General features: G+C 42.5%; 1 protein-coding gene across 2 annotated transcripts in view; it reads left to right on the top strand.

Moving 5' to 3' along the window:
- Positions 1–796: 796 nt before the first annotated feature.
- Positions 797–24,467, top strand: part of nnt (nicotinamide nucleotide transhydrogenase) — a 40,045-nt gene continuing 16,374 nt past the window's right edge. Inside the window, exons 1-16 of one of the 2 annotated variants that reach the window (XM_017493132.3) lie at positions 797–863; positions 2,295–2,476; positions 3,716–3,945; positions 4,174–4,391; positions 5,387–5,474; positions 5,553–5,641; positions 6,254–6,441; positions 10,948–11,081; positions 11,523–11,714; positions 12,092–12,245; positions 14,334–14,495; positions 17,469–17,579; positions 20,508–20,653; positions 21,804–21,999; positions 22,434–22,667; positions 23,802–23,962. In XM_017493132.3, the coding sequence (XP_017348621.1) occupies positions 2,338–2,476; positions 3,716–3,945; positions 4,174–4,391; positions 5,387–5,474; positions 5,553–5,641; positions 6,254–6,441; positions 10,948–11,081; positions 11,523–11,714; positions 12,092–12,245; positions 14,334–14,495; positions 17,469–17,579; positions 20,508–20,653; positions 21,804–21,999; positions 22,434–22,667; positions 23,802–23,962 (2,442 nt within the window). In that variant the 5' untranslated portion in view covers positions 797–863; positions 2,295–2,337. Of the gene's footprint in view, positions 864–1,919; positions 2,046–2,294; positions 2,477–3,715; positions 3,946–4,173; positions 4,392–5,386; positions 5,475–5,552; positions 5,642–6,253; positions 6,442–10,947; positions 11,082–11,522; positions 11,715–12,091; positions 12,246–14,333; positions 14,496–17,468; positions 17,580–20,507; positions 20,654–21,803; positions 22,000–22,433; positions 22,668–23,801; positions 23,963–24,467 lie in introns of those variants that run through there. The other variant, XM_017493133.3, reaches the window with a different exon arrangement.

The following is a 24,467-nucleotide window of genomic DNA, read 5'->3' as shown; positions in this document are numbered from 1 at the left end:
GGGTTCATTAAAGGGGACATATAGAAAATATTTTGTACTGTATATGGGGGGGTGGGGGTGGCACAGATTGGTATTTCCTCAACATTCTGGGGGACACGACCACCCCAAAGAATGCATGGTTACGCCCATGCACCCCACAATAAGAATTAGTCTTCCCGTGATAATAACGATAAAGCCTAGTCGATGACGTATTTCTGTGAGCGACCGTTCCCAGCTCACGTGCAGAGCGAAAACGAGTACGGCGGAAGGCGGATGTGAAGCTGAGGAGGAGTACATCGCTAAACGAGGAGCTACCTCTAAAATCTGGAACTGGTTTGGTTACAGAAAATCACTTTTACGTTTAGATCAGTGTTTGTGTTTCTGAGGCTCTCAAGACTGCATGCAGTGGCCACTTGTAGCCAAAATCAGTGGTGAATGGTACTATATTTATATCGTCACTGATATCGTTATCGCAATAAATACCAGAAAATATCGTGATATGGTTTTAAGCTCATATCGCCCATCCCTAATTGGTACATGACCAGTTTTTTCTTTCTTTCTTGACTGCAACCAAACTTTGCTGCGGTTCACATGACAACCCCAACTCCCCTCCCTAAACCCTGGGTTCAGTCTAAACGAAGCTCATTTTGTCAGACAAAATTCTCACACCTCTGCTTTAAAACGCCACGAAGACGAATGAATGAAAATGAACGAGTGATTGAATCCCGCTCTTTTTAAACCTAAACCTTGTAAAGGTGGTGTTTATCGGTGACGTGGAAGAGGATTAGCCAATAAAACGCGAGCACGGAGGCTAAACTGCCCCCACCTTCGTTTAACTTCCGCCTAGCAGGTTTGGCTTCACCGCTCCTTGTGCCGCAGTAAAGGTTAGTCCCTCATACCGGCGTCCTTTAACCAAACACTGCTGGTTTTATTTTACACCTGGGTTGGAAGGACACTCTGAATTTTCACCGAGTCGAACGAAGTTGTTTTATGAAAGATGTATTAGTCTGGCACCGCGAATTAATCATTGAATCTCTGCTTTCGTGTTAGCAGCTTAGCAAGCTAGTGTGCAGCTCAATAGGCGGTCGTGTGTAACTGTCGGTGTATTTATGGCGCCCGCCTCTGCACAACACAATCAAAACACACCTCAATTATAATATTATATTAGCCTAAGCAGCACACTCCGAGCTAAACGTGATTTAAACGCTTACAAATCCCTGTACGTGATGCTATTTATGTATTTAATGCAATTGTTTTGGTTTTGTCAAGGTCAAAAAAACATGCGCTCGGCGGTTATGCGAGCTCGACTGTTATTATTATTTCCGCTATTTATAATAATAATAAGTGCGGAACTAATGTAAAATTTAACCAGTTTCACCCCAGACAGATTTTATGTTTGCACCTGAGCTAAACAGACATGTTTGCTAGGCCTTTTGAGCAGGTTAGTTTTAATTTGGTCTTTCAGGGACGTTGAACTCTCAAGGTAACACAGTTTTAGAGTAGATAGTTATCTGTATTCACTGCTGTGTTCATGTCTTTTAACTGTTATGAATGTTTTAAAACCGCATCAGTTATTTTCATGGGAAGTTCTGTAAGTTATTAACAGTTTCCGATCACTCCTTTACTGTATAATGTGCTTTACTGGTATGTCTTGACTTGTTACTTTATTTATTTAAAAAAGACTTACTTTTGAAACCTTCCAGGCTAGTTTTTATTCTTTATGTTGTTTTTATTTTAACAATTCATGATATAACTTTTTAATCATGACAGTAACCCTGAGACCTATTGGATGTCATGGGCTTTTTAAGGAAAAGGGAAATAAAGCGCTCTCGTTTGTGTGTCCTGTTTTGTTTGTGTAATTCTGTGAAAAATGAATGACTTCGAAGTGGAAGTAGAAGGAAAACCGGTCATGCGGAGGGGGGGAGGGGGGGATAAAGCTTTCACAACTCACAAGGGCAACTCACAGAACCCTGAACTGACGGAGTCTATAAAACTGGCTCTTATCACCGGACACTGATATCTTGACGTTTCCGAGTGTGTGTCCTTGTTCCGCCATGATTGCACTCGTAAGCCAACTTTTTGTCTTTTTTGCTGTTTTATCTGCTGCCTTACGAGCCTTTTAACTTGGCAGGAGACCTTCACTATCGCTTGTGCAAGGGCATATGGGAATGCAGACACGTGTTCGTGTACTTTCTATGAATGTGTGACCTCATGGAGAACCGGCTGAGCTGGGGTTGGTGGGACTGCAGGTTGCAGGGCATGCTGGGATAGGTCAGTGGGGCTGAGTTCACTCTGTGTGTGTGCGCTGTGTGCAGGAGGAGCGTTGAACCGGCTGCCCAGCTCCTCCTCGTGTCTCCGATGGCGAGTGTACTGCGTGTGGTTGCCAGCAGCTGTTCCAGTCCTCTCTTCACTGGACTGGCCTCGGTCCGGACCGCGAAAGTGCCATGTGTGCGCTTCTTCAGGACCCACCAGGCTCTCGCACGCTCTGCAGGCCTAGGTAAAAACTCAGTTCTTCACCAAGTCTCACTGCTTCTCTAATAAGTGTAATATGAGATAATTTAGACTCGCAGTTTGTTGCTCAAACTGTGTTTACTAAATGTATATAATGACTTCTGTTTAAAGGAGAAACTTCAGGTAGTGTAATCCCTGTGACTTTGGCACTGACTTTTATTTTTTTTTATTTTGTTTGCACACTACATTTTGTTTCCCGAGTGTCTTCTAATCCAAGTTACAACCAGCCATAATTCCTTGTGAAGGTCATCGTGTCCCGTGTCACTCTGTCCCCGCCTCCGTCCTTGTTCTACCGTTGTTACCTGCATGCAATGACGTGCTTCCTGGCTCAGAATGAATGAACAGTCCTGTGCACACGGGCTGCTCCTGTGTGCCAGAGACATGCTATTTCTGGCTGGCAGGAATGGTAATGACAGCTGAGGGTGGTTATTTCTGGCGACAGATCAGTTGAGTTTGAAGCCAGGGTTGTATCTGAGCTCAAGATGAGTTAGCGAGTACATGCTCAGACTGAGACGCCGGTGATAGCAACAGTGTGGTGCTCTTAGTTTCTACTCATTGTTCGAAGACAATAGGCAAACACGTACATAGAAATAAACCCTGCTTCCAAAACAAACAAACGAAGCCTCGTTTTGAGGGTTAGGGCACGAAACAAGCAGTTAGGCGTAATGGGTATCGGAAAGATGTAGCACGTGGCTCCTACGTAACCTTGCGGTACGTTTGCGTTATATTCGCATTTGTGTCCTCGGTGACGTGGTTTCTGACGCTGTTATCTATGAGGGCAACAGGGTAATGATCCTAAACACACTAGCAAATCCACCAAGGAATATCTCTAAAAGAAGAAATGGAGGGTTATGGAGTGGCCTAGTCAAAGCCCGGATTTGAATCCCATTTATTTGTTTTTGGGGGGGAGGATTTGAAACTACATGCCAGAAAACCCTGGAACATCTTGCAACTGAAAGAATATTGCAGAGTGGTCAAAAATTCCAGGTGGATAATTAATGCAAAACACCTAAAAGAAGTTATTTCTGCTGAAGGCGCTAATACTAGCTTCTCCTGGTCTGTCTCGGTGCTCGGAGAACTGAAACGCTCTTGTGCCTAACCATTTCGATACCTTTTGTGTGTGCGGTTCACAGCACCTTGTGGCCATTTCCCAAAGTGGTATCGAGTTCCACAGTTTTGCAGCATAGTCACAAAAGGAGGCCTCTTTCGTTTTGTCTTTCCACAGGGATTCCTTACAAACAGCTGACGGTCGGCGTTCCTAAGGAGATCTTTGAGAATGAGCTCCGGGTGGCGCTGTCGCCTGCGGGGGTGGACGCCCTCGTCAAGCAGGGCTTCAACGTGGTGGTCGAGTCTGGTGCCGGAGAGTCCGCCAAGTTCCCCGACGATCTGTACGCCAGCGCTGGAGCTACCGTCAAGGGAGTGAAAGACGCGCTGTCCTCTGACATTGTGCTTAAGGTGCGTGGTTTTTACTCTAGCTGTGGGGTAAGGGGGCGAAAAATGGCTAGAATCCATAACCGGCGCAGGTGTTTATTCTAATGAGCGTGCTTGATTGACAGCCCTTTGTTGAGACTCCGAACTTGTGATGCCGCTCAAGCTAAGCTGATTTCGTAGCATTAGTTTGGCATTTCATTTTAAGCATTATCTTTGGTTGCGTCCCCCTACCCCTGTATTTTCCTGTCACAGGTTCGTGCCCCGATGCTGAACCCAGCCCTGGGTGTACATGAGACGGAACTGATGAAGGAAGGCGCCACTCTGGTGAGCTTTATCTACCCGGCTCAGAACCCAGAGCTGTTGGATCGTTTGGCCAAGCGCAAGGCTACAGTTCTGGCCATGGACCAGGTGCCACGCGTCACCATCGCTCAGGGCTACGATGCCCTCAGCTCCATGGCCAACATAGCTGGGTAAGTTCCTCACAGCCTTCTTTGGGTCTCCTTTCACTACGTGGTACGCTTCGAATGATGTCATGGGCCTTGGAGACGTTACTTCATGTCTACTTTCCTTTTAGCTGTCCTAAATCGTTCTCCCATAAATCAAGCGGCTGCTTTAACTCTCAAGTCCACGGCTCTGCAGTTTTGGACCAAGAACGGCTCTGCGATCAGAGGATAATTCTGGATCTGGGAACTTTATCTGTAGAACCTTTACACTAGACTAGCCTGCATGCCTTGGCTAATGTGGAAGTGGCATTTTCAATGAGGATGAAGATGCAGAGATGTACAGTGCCTTCCACTAATATTGGCACCGTTGGTAATCATGAGCAAAGAAGGATGTGAAAAATGTCTGTTTAACACTTTTTGAACTTTTTGCTTAAAAAAAAAAATTCTCATGGATATCAAACAATTGCAAACAAAACACAGGTTTATCAAAAAAAAAAAAATCTTTGTTAAATAAGTGTGCAACAATTATTGGCACCCTTTTTAGTCAATACTTTATGCTACCTCCCTTTGCTAAGATAACAGCTGAGTCTTCTCCTGTAATACCTGATGAGGTTGGAGAATACATGGCAAGAGATGTGAGACCGTTCCTCCATACAGAATCTCTCCAGATCCTTCAAATTTGAGCTCAACGTTGGTGGAGTCTCCTTCAGTTCACCCCAAAGGTTTTCTATGGGGTTCATTTCAGGGGACCTTGTCAAATATTGTACTAAAATAAATAAATAAAAAAAAAAAAAAAAAAAAAAAATGACAACACATTAAAATCAGCACATTTAATATAAACATGAGATTTTACAGCTGCACTACTGTCAGATCTGCTGTTATAGAAAATGAATCAATGCCTTCTGGCCAATCAGAATCGAGAATGCAACAGCGCTGTGGTATATGGCAAAATCTTTTTTTCATTCTCCATGGATTATTTTACATTTTCAGTGTGATTAATGGGCTTCTGTTTATTTCGGCAGGTATAAAGCCGTGGTCCTGGCGGCGAACCACTTTGGCCGCTTCTTCACCGGTCAGATCACCGCCGCAGGAAAAGTCCCGCCCGCTAAGGTAAGACATCCTTTGCATTTGGTATCTATGCTCATTCTTGCTTAGTGTGATTTCACCTCCTGTTGTTTTGACTGTCAGGTGCTCATCATTGGAGGGGGCGTGGCCGGACTTGCTGCAGCAGGAACTGCCCGGTCCATGGGCGCCATCGTCAGGGGCTTTGACACAAGGTACTAAACCATTGCAGCTGCTGGATGGATGTTGTATGATGGGCATCACTTTTGGTTTAGCAAAGCACTGTGATGTTTGCTTGTCATGTGCGATCAGAACGAATGATACGGGATCACAGCCAAGGCTTAATTAGCTGCAGTCTTTAAGTAGACTACAAGCTCATCTTTTGTTGAGCTTTAAATCTGTCAGCAGCAGTGGCTTCGCAGATCAGAAGTAGGCACCTGTGTGGGTTTTTTTTTTTCTCATCCCCCCCCCCAGTGCCACAATTTGTAAAGTTTGTTTATGTATATGTAGAGACAAAAGCCCACAAATCTGTTCTTGGATTTGCTTTAGAAATTCAGTGCATCAGATTTTAAACCCCTGTGTTGAACATATCTCCTCCATCTGCTGCACTTCCTGTATTTTGCCACTAGATGGCAGTGCTCTCCTGTTAATGTAGAAGCTTGGCCTGTCGTTTCTCCTGTTCATGTGTCTTAAAATGAAAAATTTTAAATGCTCCTGCCACACAGCCTTTGCTAACAAATTGTTTGACAAATTGAACGCAGTAGTTGTTGGGGGTTCTTGTGATGTGATGTTTGACCTTTTACCTACACACACTCTCACTCCTGCAGAGCTGCAGCCTTGGAGCAGTTTAAGTCTCTGGGAGCCGAGCCGCTGGAGGTGGACGTGAAGGAGTCTGGAGAAGGCCAGGGTGGCTACGCTAAAGAGATGTCCAAGGAGTTCATCGAAGCAGAGTTGAAGCTGTTCGCCAAGCAGTGTTTGGAAGTCGACATCCTTATCAGCACCGCTCTTATCCCGGGTAAGCGCACACACACGCACACACCTGTTTCGTAAAGCCACAGGGCATACTGGTCATCGCACGATTCCAGGCTTATTTTTGTACGTCTTGGTACTCATTTCTAATTAGTACACAGTTCTAATTAGCTGCCACAAATGACCGACGTTGCACGTCACTTAAAAACACAAGAAAATGCAACCTTTCCCCTTATTAGAAAGTGGTGGTGATGAGTTGAGGTGGCACAGCTTCTCTCTATTTTTCTTTTTTCTTTTTTTTTTCTCTCTTTCTTTCTCAACCTCTGTTGCAGTTTTGCATGCGTTATAAATGTAGACCATGCTGCTGAACAGGTTTTACTTTATGCTCTACCAATTTCGTGTTCGATAACATTCTAGCGGTTTAACTTTGCTTCATTTCCTTGTTACACCCCGGTGTTGTGGTGGGACAGAATATGATGTGCTCCGGATTGCTGCTGGATCCACTGCTCCAGGGCTGCAAACAGCAAACCCTTTTTGTATTGAAGTGTGTAACCTTAAGCAGTAGTTCAGCCTCATCGTCGCTGTTCGTTTGTCCGTTTTCATTTTCGAGCTTTTGGCCAACCACGACCCTGAGCCGCTCGATAGTATACAGTTGTACTATCATGCTGTAACTGACTGGCATACTTGCATGAATGTTGGACAGAGATATTTTCCAACATGCTCTTTGTGGATGAATGTTTTTAAAGGAAAGCTTGTCTACATTTTGAGACATGGGCAGATGGGGCCTCAGATGTACTAGTAGCCTGTTTTGATTTAATTTGGTGCTTGTATAATAAGATTGTGTGGTGACCTGAGAAAATCTTCACTGTAATTTTTGTTTGTTTTTGTTTCCCCTCGTTTGAATGCCTGAACTGAAATCTGACTCTTTCCTTGTGGTTGAGATACAAAACGTTTAAAAGTCTGAAACTAGTGAATGCAGTCAGTGTAATTGGGACATTATGGATTAGAGTTCGACCGATGGTGGATTATACCGATGACTAAGTCGGGCGGTTCCTGCTGATCACCAATTAATCGACCGATAGTTTTTAAAATTGATAATGACCCATAACACACATAACATAACACTCAATTAAATTATCGCCGAACTTTATTACAAAAATAAACAGTACTGTCTATACCATGAAAATGTACTATGTACTTTTCATTTTAAAAAAGAAATATATATTCATTATTTGTATATTTATTAACTATTAATAAATATTAAAGTAAATGAGATGTATATGCAAGCTGAACCAAAAAGTAACGCTCCAAATAACAAAAAACAATCGAGACCTCCAAAATGAATCAAAAACCACTTCAAATAACACAGCAAAATTAGTCCGTGATAGTTTTTATGTTGCCTCTAGAGGCCGCTCTCGTGCTGTATAACGACAGCGGACCCTTCTCCTCAGCCACACTGGCTACGGACTCAACCGGGAAAAACTACTGGTGTGGATTTTTGCAGATAACCGAGAGATCCAGCAGTTATCGGTGCTGATTAATCGTCAAAACCTATAGGTCGACCGATTCATATTATTAATAATTAATTTTTCGATAAAAAAAAAGCTGTCATGACAAAGAAATTGTTACTAATAGTTTCTTATAGACTTCCATACTGTAACACTGAAAAGATTTGTTTATGTTGAAATATGCTAATTATGCTAGTTTGTTGTTGTTTTTTCTTCTCCCTGTCAGAAGTTAACGCTTGAGCTGAGGTCATCCAGGAGTATTTTTATTACTAGTGCAGTTACAGTGGTGTTTACTATGAGTCGGGGGAGTTTAACTATCTCAATCACGAGTGATGACGCTCAGGTTTCTTTTAACTCCTGAAAACAAAAGCGCAAGAGCCCCCCCCCCCCCCCCCACACACACACACACCGGTTTCCAGCGACGTTCAACGTCATCTTAATGAGAAATCCAGTGTAGACGTAGTGGAGACGACAAATGCTGGACTCGAAAGGCCCACGATGCATTACAGCTGTATGAATGACTACCGTAATTTTCGGACTATTGAGCGCACCTGAATATAAGCCGCACCGACTAACTTTAAAAATAATTTTTTTTTTGTACATATATAGGCCGCACTTGTCTATAAGCCGCAGGTGTCCGCGTTGTAACGTGAGATATTTACACAAAGCTGTTACACAAAGATTTATTTTTAACTTTTAATTAAATACGTACCGTTTTTTTCCGAACAGTGCCTGTAACACGGCTGGTTTAAAAAAAACAAACAAAAAAATACAGTTGCCTACCAGGAAAAGTCATTGATCGCTATCTTCATCTTCCTCCTGCGCACTAAAACCACTAAAGTCGTCTTCTTCAGTGTCGGAATTGAACAGCGTCAGAATGACCGGTACTTCGTCACACACTTCCTCAGTCGCTCTTTCGTTGTCGCTCTCAATGTCACTTACATCTCGAGGCGAATTCAGCCTTGAGCTTGTGCTATCCTCTTCATCATGCAGCAGTCCAGCCTTTCGAAACCCGTTGGTGATAGTAGATTTTTTGACACTGCTCCACGCTGTTAGGATCCACTGGCAAACCTGAGCAAAAGTTGCTCTTCGCATGCTATTTCCTTCTTCGACAGCCAGATCGATCGCCTTTAACTTGAAAGCTGCATCATATGCATTTCTTCGTGTGTTTTCCATGATGAGGGGGTGTGCACGAAGCGCAAAATGACTGAGTGCGTTTGATTTTAATTCGAACAGTTTCATTGGTCCACTGTGACCTGTTCGGTAATTTCATTGGTCCGATGTGACGAGGATAAATGTTTCGGCGGCGTGAAGCTCGTTAGCCCGTAAAAATCCATAAATTAGCCGCGTCATCGTTTAAGCCGCAGTGTTCAAAGCGTGTGACAAAAGTAGCGGCTTCTAGTCCGGAAATTACGGTAAGTGACTCGAACAACGGCGCATCGCTCTCATTAGGTCCAGATGAAGAGCGTGCTACTTCCCACCGCACCACTGTCCGCAGGTAGTCGAACGGCATTGTGGGGGAGTGTAGGAAACTGCTTGCCAATTTGAGAATAGACACGGGAAAGAAGTTTAAACCCAAACCGATCTGTGTAGACCAGAAACCTGATCAGGAGGTGAGGGATTAGTCCGTGCATCATGTCTTACATTTTGTTTCTGCGTTTCACCACAAAGTCTAGAAATCGCAGGTTAACATGTCCTCTGGAACCTTGTTCTCTTTCCATAGAAGATATTATACGAATAGGATATGCAGGAGTAAATGTGGAGTGATTTAACATAAATTGTTAATTCGTTATAAATTGTTAATAAATTCTTAAATTGCAGCATCTGGAAAATGTTTTTATTTATTTATTTATGTTAAAGACAGACTTACCAGTTATTCAAGATCATTCATTTTAGCCCTAAAATGATGAAAGCAGGGGAGAAAGAATATATATATATATATATATATATATATATATATATATATATATATATATATATATATATATATATATATATATATATATATATATATATATATATATATATATATATATATATATATATATATATAAAAAATATTTTTAAAGCCAGCATCCTCCTTTTGCATGTACTTCTCGTTTCGTTTTGAAACGAGCGAAGAAAGAACGAACGCGGCATACACCCGGACCGGCACAGGCTCATCCTGACCGTTCATCATGGCTCTAATCAGTGTAAAATGGTGTGGGGGTAAACCCACCCCTCCTGCGTCTTTAAACCACATGGCTGGGAGGAAGATCATTCATCTGGAGCACAAATGAATTCCCAACATCTTGAAACTGTTGGGAACTTGCCCTAATATCAAAATTAAAGATGCTTGTTTAATGTTTTTGATTAGGCTCTTTAAAGTGTCGGAAGATTTTTATTTATTTATTTATTTATTTATTTATTTATTTATTTATTTTGCAGCTTTCTTCCTGATTGTCTCAGGCCTCGTTCTGTCAGGAGAAGGCCTGATTCATGAAATCCATGAAATCCACACAGATTTATGCTCTTCATACAGTACAATCTTTTTTTTTTATTTTATTTTTTTTTTATAAAGGAAACTTGTGGGGTTTTTGTATATTTGTCTACCTTCAGTTAGTGTAGACTGTATACAGCTGAAAGGTTTATTTTATGTAACTTGAATGTATGTAATTTTTGGCTGCATTTTTAGATTTTCCCATTTAACTGCTTGGTGTAGTCGGGCAGTGTTCTTTAGTGTTTTGGTCCTGCAGTTCTGACACCGTTGTGGTGTCATTGCGATGCTTAATGTGGTAAGCTAGAACAATGTTAGTTTGTGCCTTCCTCTCTTAACTGTCCTGTAACTGCTATGCATTCACAACTTACCATAAATACAATAACGAATATGCATTAGGTGTAAAACTGGCCTGAAAGGCACTTCACAGGCTTTGGTGTTTTCATACTTACAGCCAACCTTAAATGTAATAGTTTTGTTTTATAATCAACCATCATTTCAAGCACGTGCGTTTTTTCATACAATTGTCATCCATACTAATTTGTATTTGTAACGCGTTTTTGTTTAGGTCGTAGGGCTCCCGTGCTGATCACAAAGGAGATGGTGGAGACCATGAAGGACGGCTCGGTGGTGGTGGATCTGGCTGCTGAGGCAGGGGGCAACATCGAGACCACGGTCCCTGGACAGCTCACAGTTCACAAAGTAGGTCTACGTAATTCCATATATTCTGGGTTATAAACAGCTTGACTTGTACACCGCCACGTGCCCCGAGTAGGCTTGGGAAAATTGATGTCCGTATCAGGAATTGCTTATAGATTCCATCTATCGTGATGTCTGGAGTCGTTCAATTAAATTGGAATTTATTGGGATAAAAATGAACTAGTCCGGACCAGGAGGTGGCGCCGAAGCCATTTCAGAGGCAGTATGAGAATTGTCCGGGGGGGGGAAAAAATTCAGAATAAAAATTCCTGGTAAACTAATATGGCTTGATTTAATTAAATAAATTAAATAAAATTTCTCCCCAAGCCAGACGAAATGTATGTAGTTGGTTGGAAATCTACGTTTTGTGATTTTTTTTTTTTTTTTTTTTTTTTTTATTTATTTATTTTATTTTATTAATTTTTTTGTTTGTTTATCTTGCAGGGAGTGACCCACGTTGGCTTCACAGATCTTCCGAGTCGCCTTCCAACTCAATCCAGCACCTTGTATTCCAACAACATCACCAAGCTCATCCGTGCAATCAGCCCAGACAAGGAGCACTTCCACTTCGAGGTGAAGGACGTCTTCGACTACGGAACAATGGACCACGTCATCCGGGGTTCAGTCGTCATGCAGGTACCCGCACGCTTCCAGTCGTTTAGATTGCGTTCACACATGCAGCGTTCCGTCCGTTTCAACGGAACCCCGGTGCGTTCACGCCGGTCGCTCTCTGGTCCGCGCGAGGCGGTCTCGGTCCGTATCCAAGTGAACTCGACCAGCGAGAAAGCGATTCAACTCTGATTCAACCGATGTCAAACCAAATCATTAATGAACCGGAAGAATCGATTATTCTCTGATTCAGATTCAGCAAATTTATCGATAGATGTGAAAGCACTCATAGGTGTGTAGATTTGTTAGGTTCATATAAATGTAAGATCGGTTCAGTTGAGGTTAATAGAATTGCAGTTCTTCTTTTAAACACTGTCCGTTTTTTTCTGTCTGTCTGTCTGCAGAATGGAAAAGTACTTTTTCCCGCACCGCAGCCCAATAACATCCCGGTGGCAGCACCTCCCAAACCCAAATCCATACAGGAGCTGCAGAAAGAGAAGGCTGCTGCTGTGTCGCCCTTTACAAGCACGCTCACCACAGCCAGCGCCTACACTGGAGGTAAAGCACAAGAGCGGATTGGCTTCTTCCTTCATCCTTCTTTCATTCTCCTTTTTCGTTTAGCTAGTTGCCGGGGTGGTCCTGGAGTTATGAAGGTGTGTGGGGCTTTTTTTTTTTTTTTTTTTTTTTTTTTTTTTAAAAACATAACTGTAGACTTTCCTGGGGGGGGGGGGGGAAGAAAATAATCTTTCAAATAATTTCTCATTTTCTTTCTTTTTCGGTCTTTTTTTTTTTTTTTTTTTTTTGTTTTGTTTTTTTGTTCCAGTCCCTTGTTCGTGCTGCTCGCTAATCTCATAAGAGATTGACTTCTTTTCCTTCTTATTGGCACTCGGGACACGATAACCCCTACAATCCAAGCAAATGGATTCTATTGGTTGCAGGCAGGCGAGCGGCACTTGTGTGAGGAGAGGTAGTATCTGGCCTCTGATAAAAGTACACACTTCCTCACTCAGGCGACCCACAACAGCCCGCTGATAAACAAACACGCAAATTCATCTTCCTGCTCTTTCATGGTTTTATGTAATCGGCTCGCTATCGGGACAGACCTCGGTTCAGGAATTAGAATTTGACATTTAATTAACCAGCTTCTTTGTCTTTCTCTGTCTCAGAGACAGACACACACACACACACACATGCACACACGGTCCTGATTAACCCCTCTGTTCCTCCTAAACGCCAGGAAACTGGGAATAATAAAAGAGGGAAGGTACGCTAAAGCCCCTCAAAGCCACTCTCGCAGAGTGCCGTAGGGGAGCCCGTTCACACGTCCTGATTCCCCCTGCTGTGGCTCACCAGGATCCCGCAGTATGGGTGGTGCGTGAGCTGGTCTTCTTTGGAGCATTATCATTTTTAAAAAGCCATATAATTAATCTATTGTTAATAATATTGACTGACTCTATAGGTATGTGGTGTTTTGGTTCAAATTTATAACCGTTTTTGGAGTTGAACTTGAACCGTCACAAACCATTATGCAAATGAACAGAGGAACGTATCGAAACGCTAAACTAATCACTGAGAAATTTACGATTCAAGTCAAAGCGCAAACAAAGTACACCCCATGGAAATGTATTTGTTTTTTGGGTGCCAGTGATTAGAACCTGCTGAGGGAGTGCAGGTGGAACCTGTGTCATTTACACCCCTCTCATATCTAGTGTCTGGTGTTCCCTTTGTTATTGAGGTGTGTGGTGTCATCATGTCAAGATCTAAGGAGTTCTGTAAGGCCTTCAGAAAAAAGGTTGTTGATGCCTGTGGGTCTGGCAAGAGATTTAAAAAGATCTCCAAATGATTTGAAATACATCAGTCCACTGTAAGGAAAATAATCTACAAACAGTGCAGATTTCAAACAACAGACATGTTTGGTGCAGAGCAAAGACAGCTTTTCATTAGAAACACCTCATACCAACTGTGAAGCATGGTGGTGGAAATGTATGGTTTGGGGTTGCTTTGCTTCCTCAGGGTCTGGACAGCTTGCATTTATTGATATGATGCAGAATTCATAGTTGAATCATAGAGTGCTCGAAGATAATGTAAGGCCATCTGTCCGAAAGTTGAACCGAAAGTGGACCTTTCAACAGGATAATGGACAATGACGCAAAATGCCTGTAAGAAGTTATTTCTGATAAAGTGGGCAATACCGGCTTCTGAGGCCAAGGGTGTACTTACTTTTTCCAAAGATGATCATCACATCTATTGATCTTTCTCTGTGGTTTTGTTCAAGTATAGCAATTTTATTAATAGGCATTGTTTCAAACAGGATCAAATGTTTGCTTGTCCAAAAAAAAAAAAAGCCATCAATTTCGATGGGGTGTACTTATTTTTTTTCACATGACTGTGTATTCGCTTGCTAGCAGTTAATAAGCTGGCTGGCTATTAGTCATGGCAGGAGGACTGGTTAACCAGCAGTTTGCTTGTTAATATTGTTTGCATATTCATATCTTTGCATCGTAAATGAGGATAAGGGTGTAAAGATGTTCCTCGACCAATTGTTTTTTTTTCTTGGTTATTTATTTATTTATTTATTATACATATTATGCTAATGGTTTAAAATGCAATTATTAATACAAGTTCTGTTTGTTTTTGGGTTTTCAGGTCTTACCACATTGCTCGGACTCGGGCTCTGCGCACCCAACGCTGCTTTCACTCAGATAGTGACTACCTTTGGCCTGGCAGGAATTGTGGGATATCATACTGTATGGGGGGTCACGCCCGCCCTCCATTCTCCTCTCATGTCTGTGACCAATGCCATTTCTGGTGAGCGTCTTTATTAGTGACTTTACTGATGGGCCTTTGAGTGATTGATTAGAGTGGCTGTTGGTTTGCAGCACCCCCCCCACTGTTCTGTTTTTTTATTTTTTTTATTTTTTTTTTTTTCTTCTTGCAAAAGATCCACAAAACAAATGTGAACTTTTTAAAGTATATTCACACGTACAAGCGACTCGCAGCTACAAAGCGACTGGAAACCGTTCATTTTAAATGAGAGCTGGTGACTTGAGCGACAGCGACCTTTGACGATCAGGTGTGGGCGTGTCCAGTGACCATATATACACACAAATATATACTGGTGAATTACATCCCAACGCTCTCCCTGCAGAATGTTTCATTTAGCATCAAGAAAACTGGTCGTCAAAAATGGAATGCCAGTTGTGCCACCCACTGATTAATGTTACTATGGCAACCAGTACTAACAATTTTATAGTCTGTGTTTGGTGACTTCCAGTGATAAAAATCGCTATACGTGTGACTGTACACCCCCACCTAAAAAAATTATTATTTTTTTTAAAAAAATTTATAAATTGTCCAAATTGATTGCAGGATTTGCCAAAATATATACCGGGTGCAAAAGTTTGCATCCGAATGATGAATCCAACAAGTTTTTATGTTAATGTGGATAAACTGTAAAAGTACCTCTACCCCTAGGGGTGAAATCGAAATGGGTGTTTCAGAGCTTTTTATCCTTGTCCCTTAGTGTTACAGACACCATTATGATGGTCTAGTTACAAAATTATACAAAACAATAGTTTGGGATAGAATCTCATTTAACTTCTATTGTTTACCCATAAGTGACAAACGGTGAACATTGGGTTCTGTCATTTAAATGATCTCTAGAAAGTACAGTATACATCCCACCCTTAGGGGTGGGTCTTCGTCTACAGTAGCAGCTCGTTAACAGCAAATATGGGTCATTGGGGTTTTTTTTTTTTTTTTTTTTTTTTTTTTTTTAAATTATATTTATTTTTCCTGCCTGTGCATGATTGCCTTTTCCAAACATTGCTTGGTTGAGAGTAAATAGTTTATTAGTTTGGAAGAGGGTGGAATTTTTACCATTTGGTTAGGTTTGTTTGTTTGTTTGTTTGTTTGTTTATTTATTTATTTATTTATTTATTTATTGGCTGGAATATCACTACCTCAGTGTAAATGGAGACTTGATACACCACCTGGGCTTCTCCATCCGTAATAATGTTTTATCTACCACTCAGACGCGTCAGTCGCTTCCCTGTGACGACTCTACAGCTCTCCGTCACCATCGGCGGAACTCCAGGAACGCACGTACGGCATAATCCGGAAATGCACGGCATCTCGTCGTCTAGGATATTATCCTGGTTAAATATGTTGCGCCATCACTAAAGAAGCGATCCCCTCTATTCGGTCTAAGGATATATATTGACTGCAGTTTAAAGCTGACTCACAAGTGTAAGTTTTACAAGGAAAAAAAAGAAAAACAAACAAGTGGAGCGAGCGTAAGCCTGAATAGACATGATTTCACGGTGGAGGATGTCTCCCGCAGCCAGGACGCTTCGTTAAGATTTTGCTTCGTTTCTCTTGGCTAGCTGAGGGACTCGGAAACGTTTCATTCTTTTAATGAGTCCTCGGTGGCCCACATTAAAGAGCCTGCGAACTGTAAACCACTGAATGAGACCACGCGGGCATCCACTGAAGCAATTAGCTCTCTCGACCCACTTCACAGCTCCTGTAAAAAAAAAATCGCTTGCTACCTTTCCACAACACATTTATTTATTTATTTATTTATTTATTTATTTATTTATTTATTTGGTTGGTTAGTTAGTCCCCCCACATGTCTATGGAGGGGTTCTTGACACATTGTGAACTCTATAGTGGTTCTTCTCTACGTAGCAGGAAATTGGCCCGAGCCCAAAGCGATCGTCTTTTGAATCAGACCGAACGAGACGTTAGGACACCTGTGTGGAATTTCTCGTCCGTGAAACGTGTAAGAGCGACACGCCGTGGGATGAATGGCAGCGTTCCATTCAACCAGAATAGAGTTCTGTCCAGACTCTTTAATCTACCTGAGACCGGTGAAATCAGGATTACGCTATGTCTTGGGCCCCCGAAATGAACTTTTGGAACATCACAAGAACGTGTCGGATCGAGTCTTGCAGCCACGTGAAGCTACACGACTGTAAAGGAACGCCGCACTCGATGACTTGACCATTTCTTGGCTGCTTCTCGAGTCACCGTGTTGCCATAACTAATGATGCCTTGTAGATGTTTGTGAAGGAAACTTCATCCAGGCGTCGAGTGCTTCATGCGAGCTACAGTTTCAAATCTATTTTTTATCGTCCCAACCACCCCACACCCCAGTGTGTGTCCTTGAATCCGTTTTCCTTTCATCAAAGGTTTTATTACAGATGTCCAGAGGCGTGTTTGTGTGCGTGTGCGTGTATGAACGCGGATGCGTGCCTGTGTAGGTTTACAGTTCGTCTGCAGCGTTTCCTGCAGCATGGAGGTAGCGTGCGTTCGGGTTCCGTGCGCCGGCCTGCGATCAATTGTTCCTCTGGAATTACAAAGTGAGAGGAAATGCTCAACAACCATTGCACACTTCATTGACTCAAGAGACCCTCTGACCACCTAAAGGCCACTTTAGGGTTTTTTTGGTCAGTCAGCAGTCCCTCCAACCACAGAAGCATTCGAAAACGATTAGAGAGGTGATGCTTATCAAGAGTCCAGCCCCAGGAGGCATGTCAACTCGATCACTTGGGTTGTTTAATGTTGTTAACTTGTTTTGACCATGGTTCATTTTTAAGTCACAGACTGTAATATGTATTAAGAAAAAAACAAAAACAACGTAATATGCAGATTCACTTATGAAACGTAGCAAATCGGATACGTGTTTTATTTGACCCCTTAAGGGGTCGTAATTTTCCCTCTCTGCTGTCCTGTTTCCTTCCTGTACAATCTCTTTGATCCCTTTTTGTGTGTGTGTAGGTCTGACTGCTGTCGGTGGGCTCTCGCTGATGGGTGGAGGATATGCCCCGTCCAACACGGCAGAAACCCTGGCTGTCCTTGCTGCCTTCGTCTCCTCCGTCAACGTCGCTGGTGAGAACAGAACGCTCCACATGCTACTGATCATGTGCTTAGGAAACACAAGACTCTGTTTACCGACGGGCTTGCTTTCATGTTTATTTACAAAACTCCAAATTTATCAACACCCAGTCAACCTTACCGATTTTTGATCCTCGATGACAACGGTGGAGAAATTGGGCAAAGCCTTTAGTGGGAGGGGTTTCCGTGCTGGCTGATCGAGGAGGATGGAAGACCGTGATTCAGGAACCAAGATGCATCAACAATAGGGCCATGACGGTGTTTTAATTTAATAAACATTCCTCTCTCTAACTGGTAACTTCCCTCTTATTAGAAGTAGATTATAGCGCATCACTATTAGTCATTAAAGTTTGGCGAGCGTCATTATTAATAATAATATTAATAATATTACTACTACTGGGTTTAGTTCAGACCTACCAACTATCATACATGGGAGCTTTTTTTGTTCCTCCGCTCAATAAGAATGGCAGATGAGCCAATCGGCATAAGAATCTGGAATGATTCACAGGTGTTTTGAAATCCATATTAACTGACACTCCTTGGAAGCCCCGCCCCCTTCCTCCCATCTCACGTTATCGATGTTTTAGTTGATGCTCTCCCGTCGACTTGATTTTCCCTGCTTGAAAGATACGCTTTCTGTTTCAGTAAAAGGAAGATTAACGTGCAATAAGATCTTCTCAGTGTATGTTTGACTTGGCTAACATTAGAGTGTTTTGCCAACTTCAGTTAACTATATTTATTAGGGACGCCACTCGTATTCTTTTGGCTGAACACTGGAAAATTCTGTAAGACTCGACTGACAAAAGATTAAATGGTTCTACAATGTAGTGTCAAATCGAAGACTTTACAGATATTATTATAACGATGGTCATAATAATTAGAAAGTGATTGTGCTGGCCGGTCAGTCAGACACGTTCCCACAGTTTGAGCAGATCAACAGCGAAGACGTCCGCTATGTGGAAACCATTTAACCGTTTCAACGAGGGACGTGTTGAAAATCTACTGGTGTGTTTTTATGTGGTGGACGTGTAGAGTGCTGCAGGGGTCATGTGTAGGCCAACCCGGACGTTCGCGTCACCCTGGTTCGCTCGACAAAAAGCCAATAGGATTTTTTTTTCCCCCCGTTGGCTTTTGATTATTGCAGAAAACCACCTCTTTGAAGTTTATGATTCTTATACGTTTTATTCATCAAGATAACCTTTACAGATGAACACAACCTAATATAATGTGTGGCAGTTAAAAGGTAGGTGCTATGTGTGTGTGTGTTGTATATGTATACATGTATACATAAATAATGAGGCTATAAACGGGCTGCACCACGTTTGGATGAATTCAATGTCACCACCGCTAAGCTTTATGGCACTACGATTATTTGGGTGAAAAAAAAATACTACAATTGGGAAAATACTACTAATTGATGGATCGACAAGTTTGCAAGCACTTGAGTATGAACACAACGTAGATGAGTTGGGATTCTATTCGTGGGGGTTGAATAATTTTGAAACTGGAAGTCATCATAAGTTGCATTTTCAGTCGAATTTGGGGAAGCCACAGGAAACCTTCGTTAGCTGAACTATTTCAATTGCTTTTGTTTGATTGGTTCATTGCAAACAGCTGAAAGTCCTGTATATTTTGACAATAAGCCTGGTTTGCAATGGGGGTTGTGTAATTTCGATTGCAACTGTGTATATAAACCCAGCTGCCCTCCCGTAAGAGCTGCTGTTCATAGAAAATGAATCGACACCTTCTGACCAATCAGAATCCAGAATTATTAAGTAAAACAAGCTATTAGAACTTGACTGGAGATTTAGCTGTGCCTTACAGGAAGCATCAGGGCTGATCGGTTACTGCAGTGTGCCGCTCTGACCTCTGACTGACCCAAAAACTGGTGTTCATTAGATGAGCTGCCACTTCCACTGCCTGAGGGGGAGGGTGTGGGGAGGATTCGGGCCGAGCTCACACCTGATGCGGGAAATGTTACAGGCTATATTCGTTCTTCAAAGAGCTCTGGGCCTTGTCGTAAATCACTCTCGAAATCCTTTTAAAAATCAGCGGGTAGCCAGAATATTGCAAATACTTAATCCAATATGGTTTCCCACCCTGGTGCCGCAGTCGTCTGGTAAGGACAGAGACCCAGGTCTTGAAACTTTTATTGTCCGTTTTTTCCCATCTGCTTTATCACACTCTGCCATAACGGCTTATTACTGTCTGATGTCTGTCCTGTTTATGTTCCAGCTCGTATAAAGTGTCTGAATTTCTATATTTATTTTGTCTAAACGCAGGTGTTTAATTTCAGTTTTAAAGGTGGATATTTTTTTTTTTCTTCTCCTTTCCTTCCCCCTGCTTTCATACTTTACACAGCGTTTCATTCCACAGTCAAAGCCACAAGCCATAAACCATCAGAGCAAGAAATGCAAACATTTTTTTGCTCCCCCGCCCCCCCGCTCCTAAATTTTTATTGTTACAAGTGCTCGCAAAGGGAAAAAATAACAATGCCCTCTCCAATTCACTTTCAGTAAAAAAGGCTTGGAATTTATTCCAGTGCGTGTGTCATTAATGACCGCCATGATCGCTGCTTGGTCCGAACTAGACTCTTGTGATGTGGGTAGGTTTGTTAACAAGGCTTTCATATAATTAGCAAAGGCCTTCCTAAGTGAATTAGTTCACAGATTTTTATTTTATTTTTTAAACACAAGACCACTTTGCCCGAGTTGACTAAACCCACCACATCCTTAACAAATCCTTTAATGCGAAAGTCACTCGTTAAGGATAAGTGTGTCATGGCGTGAATCACGCTTCATTTATGTGACCTTGTTTTATTTATTTATAAGTACAGCATGCTTTACAAACACTCTACACTGAAATCGAGTCTCTGACGACTTGTGTTTGTATCTGTGCACGCGTGCATGTACCTCACCGCAGGTGGTTTCCTGGTCACTCAGCGGATGTTGGATATGTTCAAGCGGCCCACGGACCCCCCGGAGTATAACTACCTGTACCTGCTCCCGGCTGGCGCCTTCGTGGGAGGTTATGGAGCAGCTCTGCACAGCGGCTACAACATAGAACAGGTCAGATTAGCAGCAAGACATGCGTAAGCATTTGCTTTGACGAAAGTCCTTTGTGGCTACAAACTATGTAGGGTGTAGTTAACATGTTTTTTGTGTACATTTTTCTATGGTTTTATTTATTTGGGCCTTTTTTTTTTTTTTTTTTTTTTTTTTAACTATTTATGCATTAATTTTTATTCATTTTAATTTATTTTTATTACCTTTTGTCAATTCATTATTTTTTGCTTTTTTTCTCTATTATTTGCTGTATTCATTCATTCATTCATTCATTCATTCATGGAAATTGTAATAGCACCAGTCTCATTCACTCAGTCACTTTCAGTGAGCTCTTTATCCGGGTCCAAGTCGTGGTGGATCCAGAGCCGATCCCAGGAACGCTAAGGCGTGAGCCAGGAATACATGCTGGGTGGGCTACCACTCCACCGCAGGTCTGCGTGCGCACACGCGTCTTAAGGGCAATTTCTCTTCGCCAATCTACCTATTGGCATGTTTTCGGGAGGAAACTGGAGAACCCAGAGGAAACCCATGTCATCACTTTGCTAACCATCTGTCTCAACTTTTTTATTTATTTTTTATTTATTTTTGAAAAACTGAAATGGCTGAAACAAGTCTGAAATGCAGCCACACATATTTGGTATACAATTTTAAGACTTTTAATTGTATTTATTTCCTGTGCATAAATATAAGAGGTGTTCATAATTGTATAAATCAGTATGGCTGGTCTGAGTGTTCCTGCTCACCACTACACGGATACCAGTAAGAGCCGAACAAACTGCCACCGTTGGCACGTTTTAAGAAGCTACATATTCATATAACTGAAAATATTGAATTTCATTAGAAACATTTAAAGTGCCGTTTTAGTTAAGATGGGTAATTGAGATATTTAATCGTTTGATATTGAGTTATACATGTCAAACTAGCAGACCTACTCGTATAGGTACTCATAACTTTAAAATGAGTAGTTTGTGCGACTTGAGAATGTAAAGTTTCTGGTTTTCAAAATACACCTGAGTACTGAGTGCAATTGTGTTATTTCTTTTTCATTTCTTAATATTAATTTCATAATTAGCAAATTGATGTCCATCCAGCTGCTTGTAACTATGAGCGATCATCTCTGATATCTTTTCTTTTTTTTCCCCTCTTTGCTCAGATGATGTACCTGGGCTCTGGTCTATGCTGTGTTGGTGCTTTGGCTGGTCTATCCACTCAGTCCACAGCGCGCCTGGGTAACGCACTGGGTATGATCGGAGTGGCAGGTGGCATCGCTGCAACTCTGGGCGTTCTGAAGCCCTCCCCTGAGCTCCTGGGTCAGATGAGCGCTGCCATGGCTGTGGGTGGCACCACCGGTGAGTGAAATTGTGTGTGTGTTTAGTGCAGTGCTCTAAAAACAGATGTACAGAATTCACACATTCCTTTGAAGTCTCCAAACACCCAAATAAGTATATGTCAGTGTGTAAACGGGTGAGTCAGTGAGCTGCCTGTAAGCTCAGGTAATGGTCATCAGGTCATGAGTCACACGCTGCTTAGCAGCGGAGTCTTTGTAGCCAGTCACATTTAATCTAAATTGCTAATTATTCCTGGAAACCTGCTGGAATGGAGTTGAAGCCGTCCGACGCAGGGTCTGCATGGTTCCAGATGCTAATTTAAACCTCCAGGTCTGTGCCAGTCTTAAACACACACCTCGAACTTGTCATGACTGTTTTTCCCAGCAGAGCTAAAGAATTATATAAAATCTATTATTTATTTATTTATTTATTTTTACTTTTCCCCCTGCTCACAGGTTTAGCCATCGCCAAGAAGATCCAGATTTCAGATCTGCCTCAGCTGGTGGCTGCCTTCCACAGTCTGGTCGGTTTGGCCGCCGTGCTCACCTGCGTGGCCGAGTACATGGTGGAGTACCCGCACTTCGCCACAGACCCTGCTGCCAACCTCACCAAGATTATCGCGTACCTGGGCACCTACATCGGGGGCGTCACCTTCAGTGGTTCCCTAGTCGCGTACGGCAAACTGCAAGGTGAATCCCCCCCCCCCCCCCCCCCCTTTCTTCTCCTTATCTTTTGAAGTGTTCTGAATTTGGAGCAAGTTGAAAGTTACAATAGTAACTTTTAGCACCCTCTGTGGCCTGTGAGGGAATTGCAATTAAAAATCCAATTATCTTTGCCTTTTCTTTTAAGATGGAGGTGTGGAGCTGAGTCAGCTTGATAATGGCCAACTTGGGGGTGGGGTCTATTTCAGGACCAGAAATAAGTGAAATGAAGGCTGAGATTAAGAAATTGAGCCATTGACTGACTGACTATATTGTGAATTACAATATAAAAAGAAAAGGAAAAATGTTCAGACAAACTAAGCATCACAGTCTGAAACATTTTCCAGTCAATCGAACAGTGTTATTCTTTACTCAGCCTCCCCCCAAAGGTGCTCGTTTAAAGCCCTGTTGTTGTTGGTGCTGTGTTGTTTGTTGTCCAGCTGCCCCAGCAGTGCCACACATGCCCTGTGTTTAAAGCTTGGCCAGGCGGAACCTCTCAGAATTTGGCACTAATTTAGCCCCTCCACCCCCCCCAGTCATTTTCCACTTGTCCCCCCCACCCCCCAACCTCCCCGAAAGCTGGAACACATTATCTCCAGGAGCTTTCCCACTCTGGAACCTGGAGGTCTGTGCTGATGCAGAAGATTACAAACTCCCATTTTTATGCTCGTGTGCGTTTTTCAGTTTGGTCAGGGCATTTTTAAAAAAAATTTATTTATTTATTTTTTTCTTTTTCTTTTTTTTTTTTCTTCTTTTCTTTTCCCCGGCGGCTGTTCAAAGCGTACGCTGAATAAAAATTCCAGTCCATCTGCATCACAAACCCGACAAGTCCAGAAGTAAGCAAACACGATAAGGCCGATTACGGACCGTCTGGTCCACTGTGGGTAGATCGTTCTAATCCAGTGGTTGATCAGTTAAGCACCTTTTTAGATAGCCTCGTACTGTTTGGCTCGTTTTCCGACACTGTACAATTCTGGAACCTTTGTGGCATCTTGTTGTTGTTTGACCCAACCTCCTTTCCCATGCATACAGCGGAATATCCACAAAGCTGGTTTAGTTTAAAGCTCTTATGTTAACCCTTGTGTTATCTCTAAAGTCCCATCTCGCTTCCTTGCCCCGCAGGTCTCCTGAACTCCGCCCCGCTCATGCTCCCAGGCCGTCACGTTCTGAACGCCAGCCTCATGGCTGCCAGCGTGGGAGGCATTGTGCCGTACATGATGGACCCCAGCTACACCATGGGCCTCACCTGTCTCGGCTCCGTTTCCGCCCTTTCGGCCATCATGGTGAGAGAGCCAGTGCCTTTAGGCTGATAACCGCTAAAGATCGAGTTAATGCATATTTACTTAAACAGCCTCAGATGGCTTAACTCCCCTAAACACGTCAAGCAGGTGTGTGTTGCTCTTTTGACTTTTTACAAGGAAATATGAAGCTTAGCTACGTTACCTGGACTGCAATTGTAACCCAGATGTGCTTAACATAGATTTTTGCCGAAGCAGGACAACATAAAATAACATGGCCTCGAACAAAAATTATGTCAAGAGGCTATAACATTTGACTTATGCTGTAGGCTACTATCTAGTGAAGGAACCCCCGTAACACGCGTTTGAGTGTCGAAAAAAACTTGAATGAACTTTAACAAACTGCTCCAGGTTTCAACGAGAGAACAGAAGGATGTAGTTCTCACCTCCAGCACAGGAGCGTCGACTTATAACGATACAACAGCCTTTGTTGATCAAACTGAGGCTGCTCTTCCTCCTCCAATCATAAACAAAACGTTTAGAGCAGGGG

This window comes from Ictalurus punctatus, chromosome 18 (genome assembly GCF_001660625.3).
Source record: "Ictalurus punctatus breed USDA103 chromosome 18, Coco_2.0, whole genome shotgun sequence".
In the NCBI taxonomy this organism is placed as follows: domain Eukaryota; kingdom Metazoa; phylum Chordata; class Actinopteri; order Siluriformes; family Ictaluridae; genus Ictalurus; species Ictalurus punctatus.
This window is presented reverse-complemented; position numbering and strand designations above follow the sequence as displayed.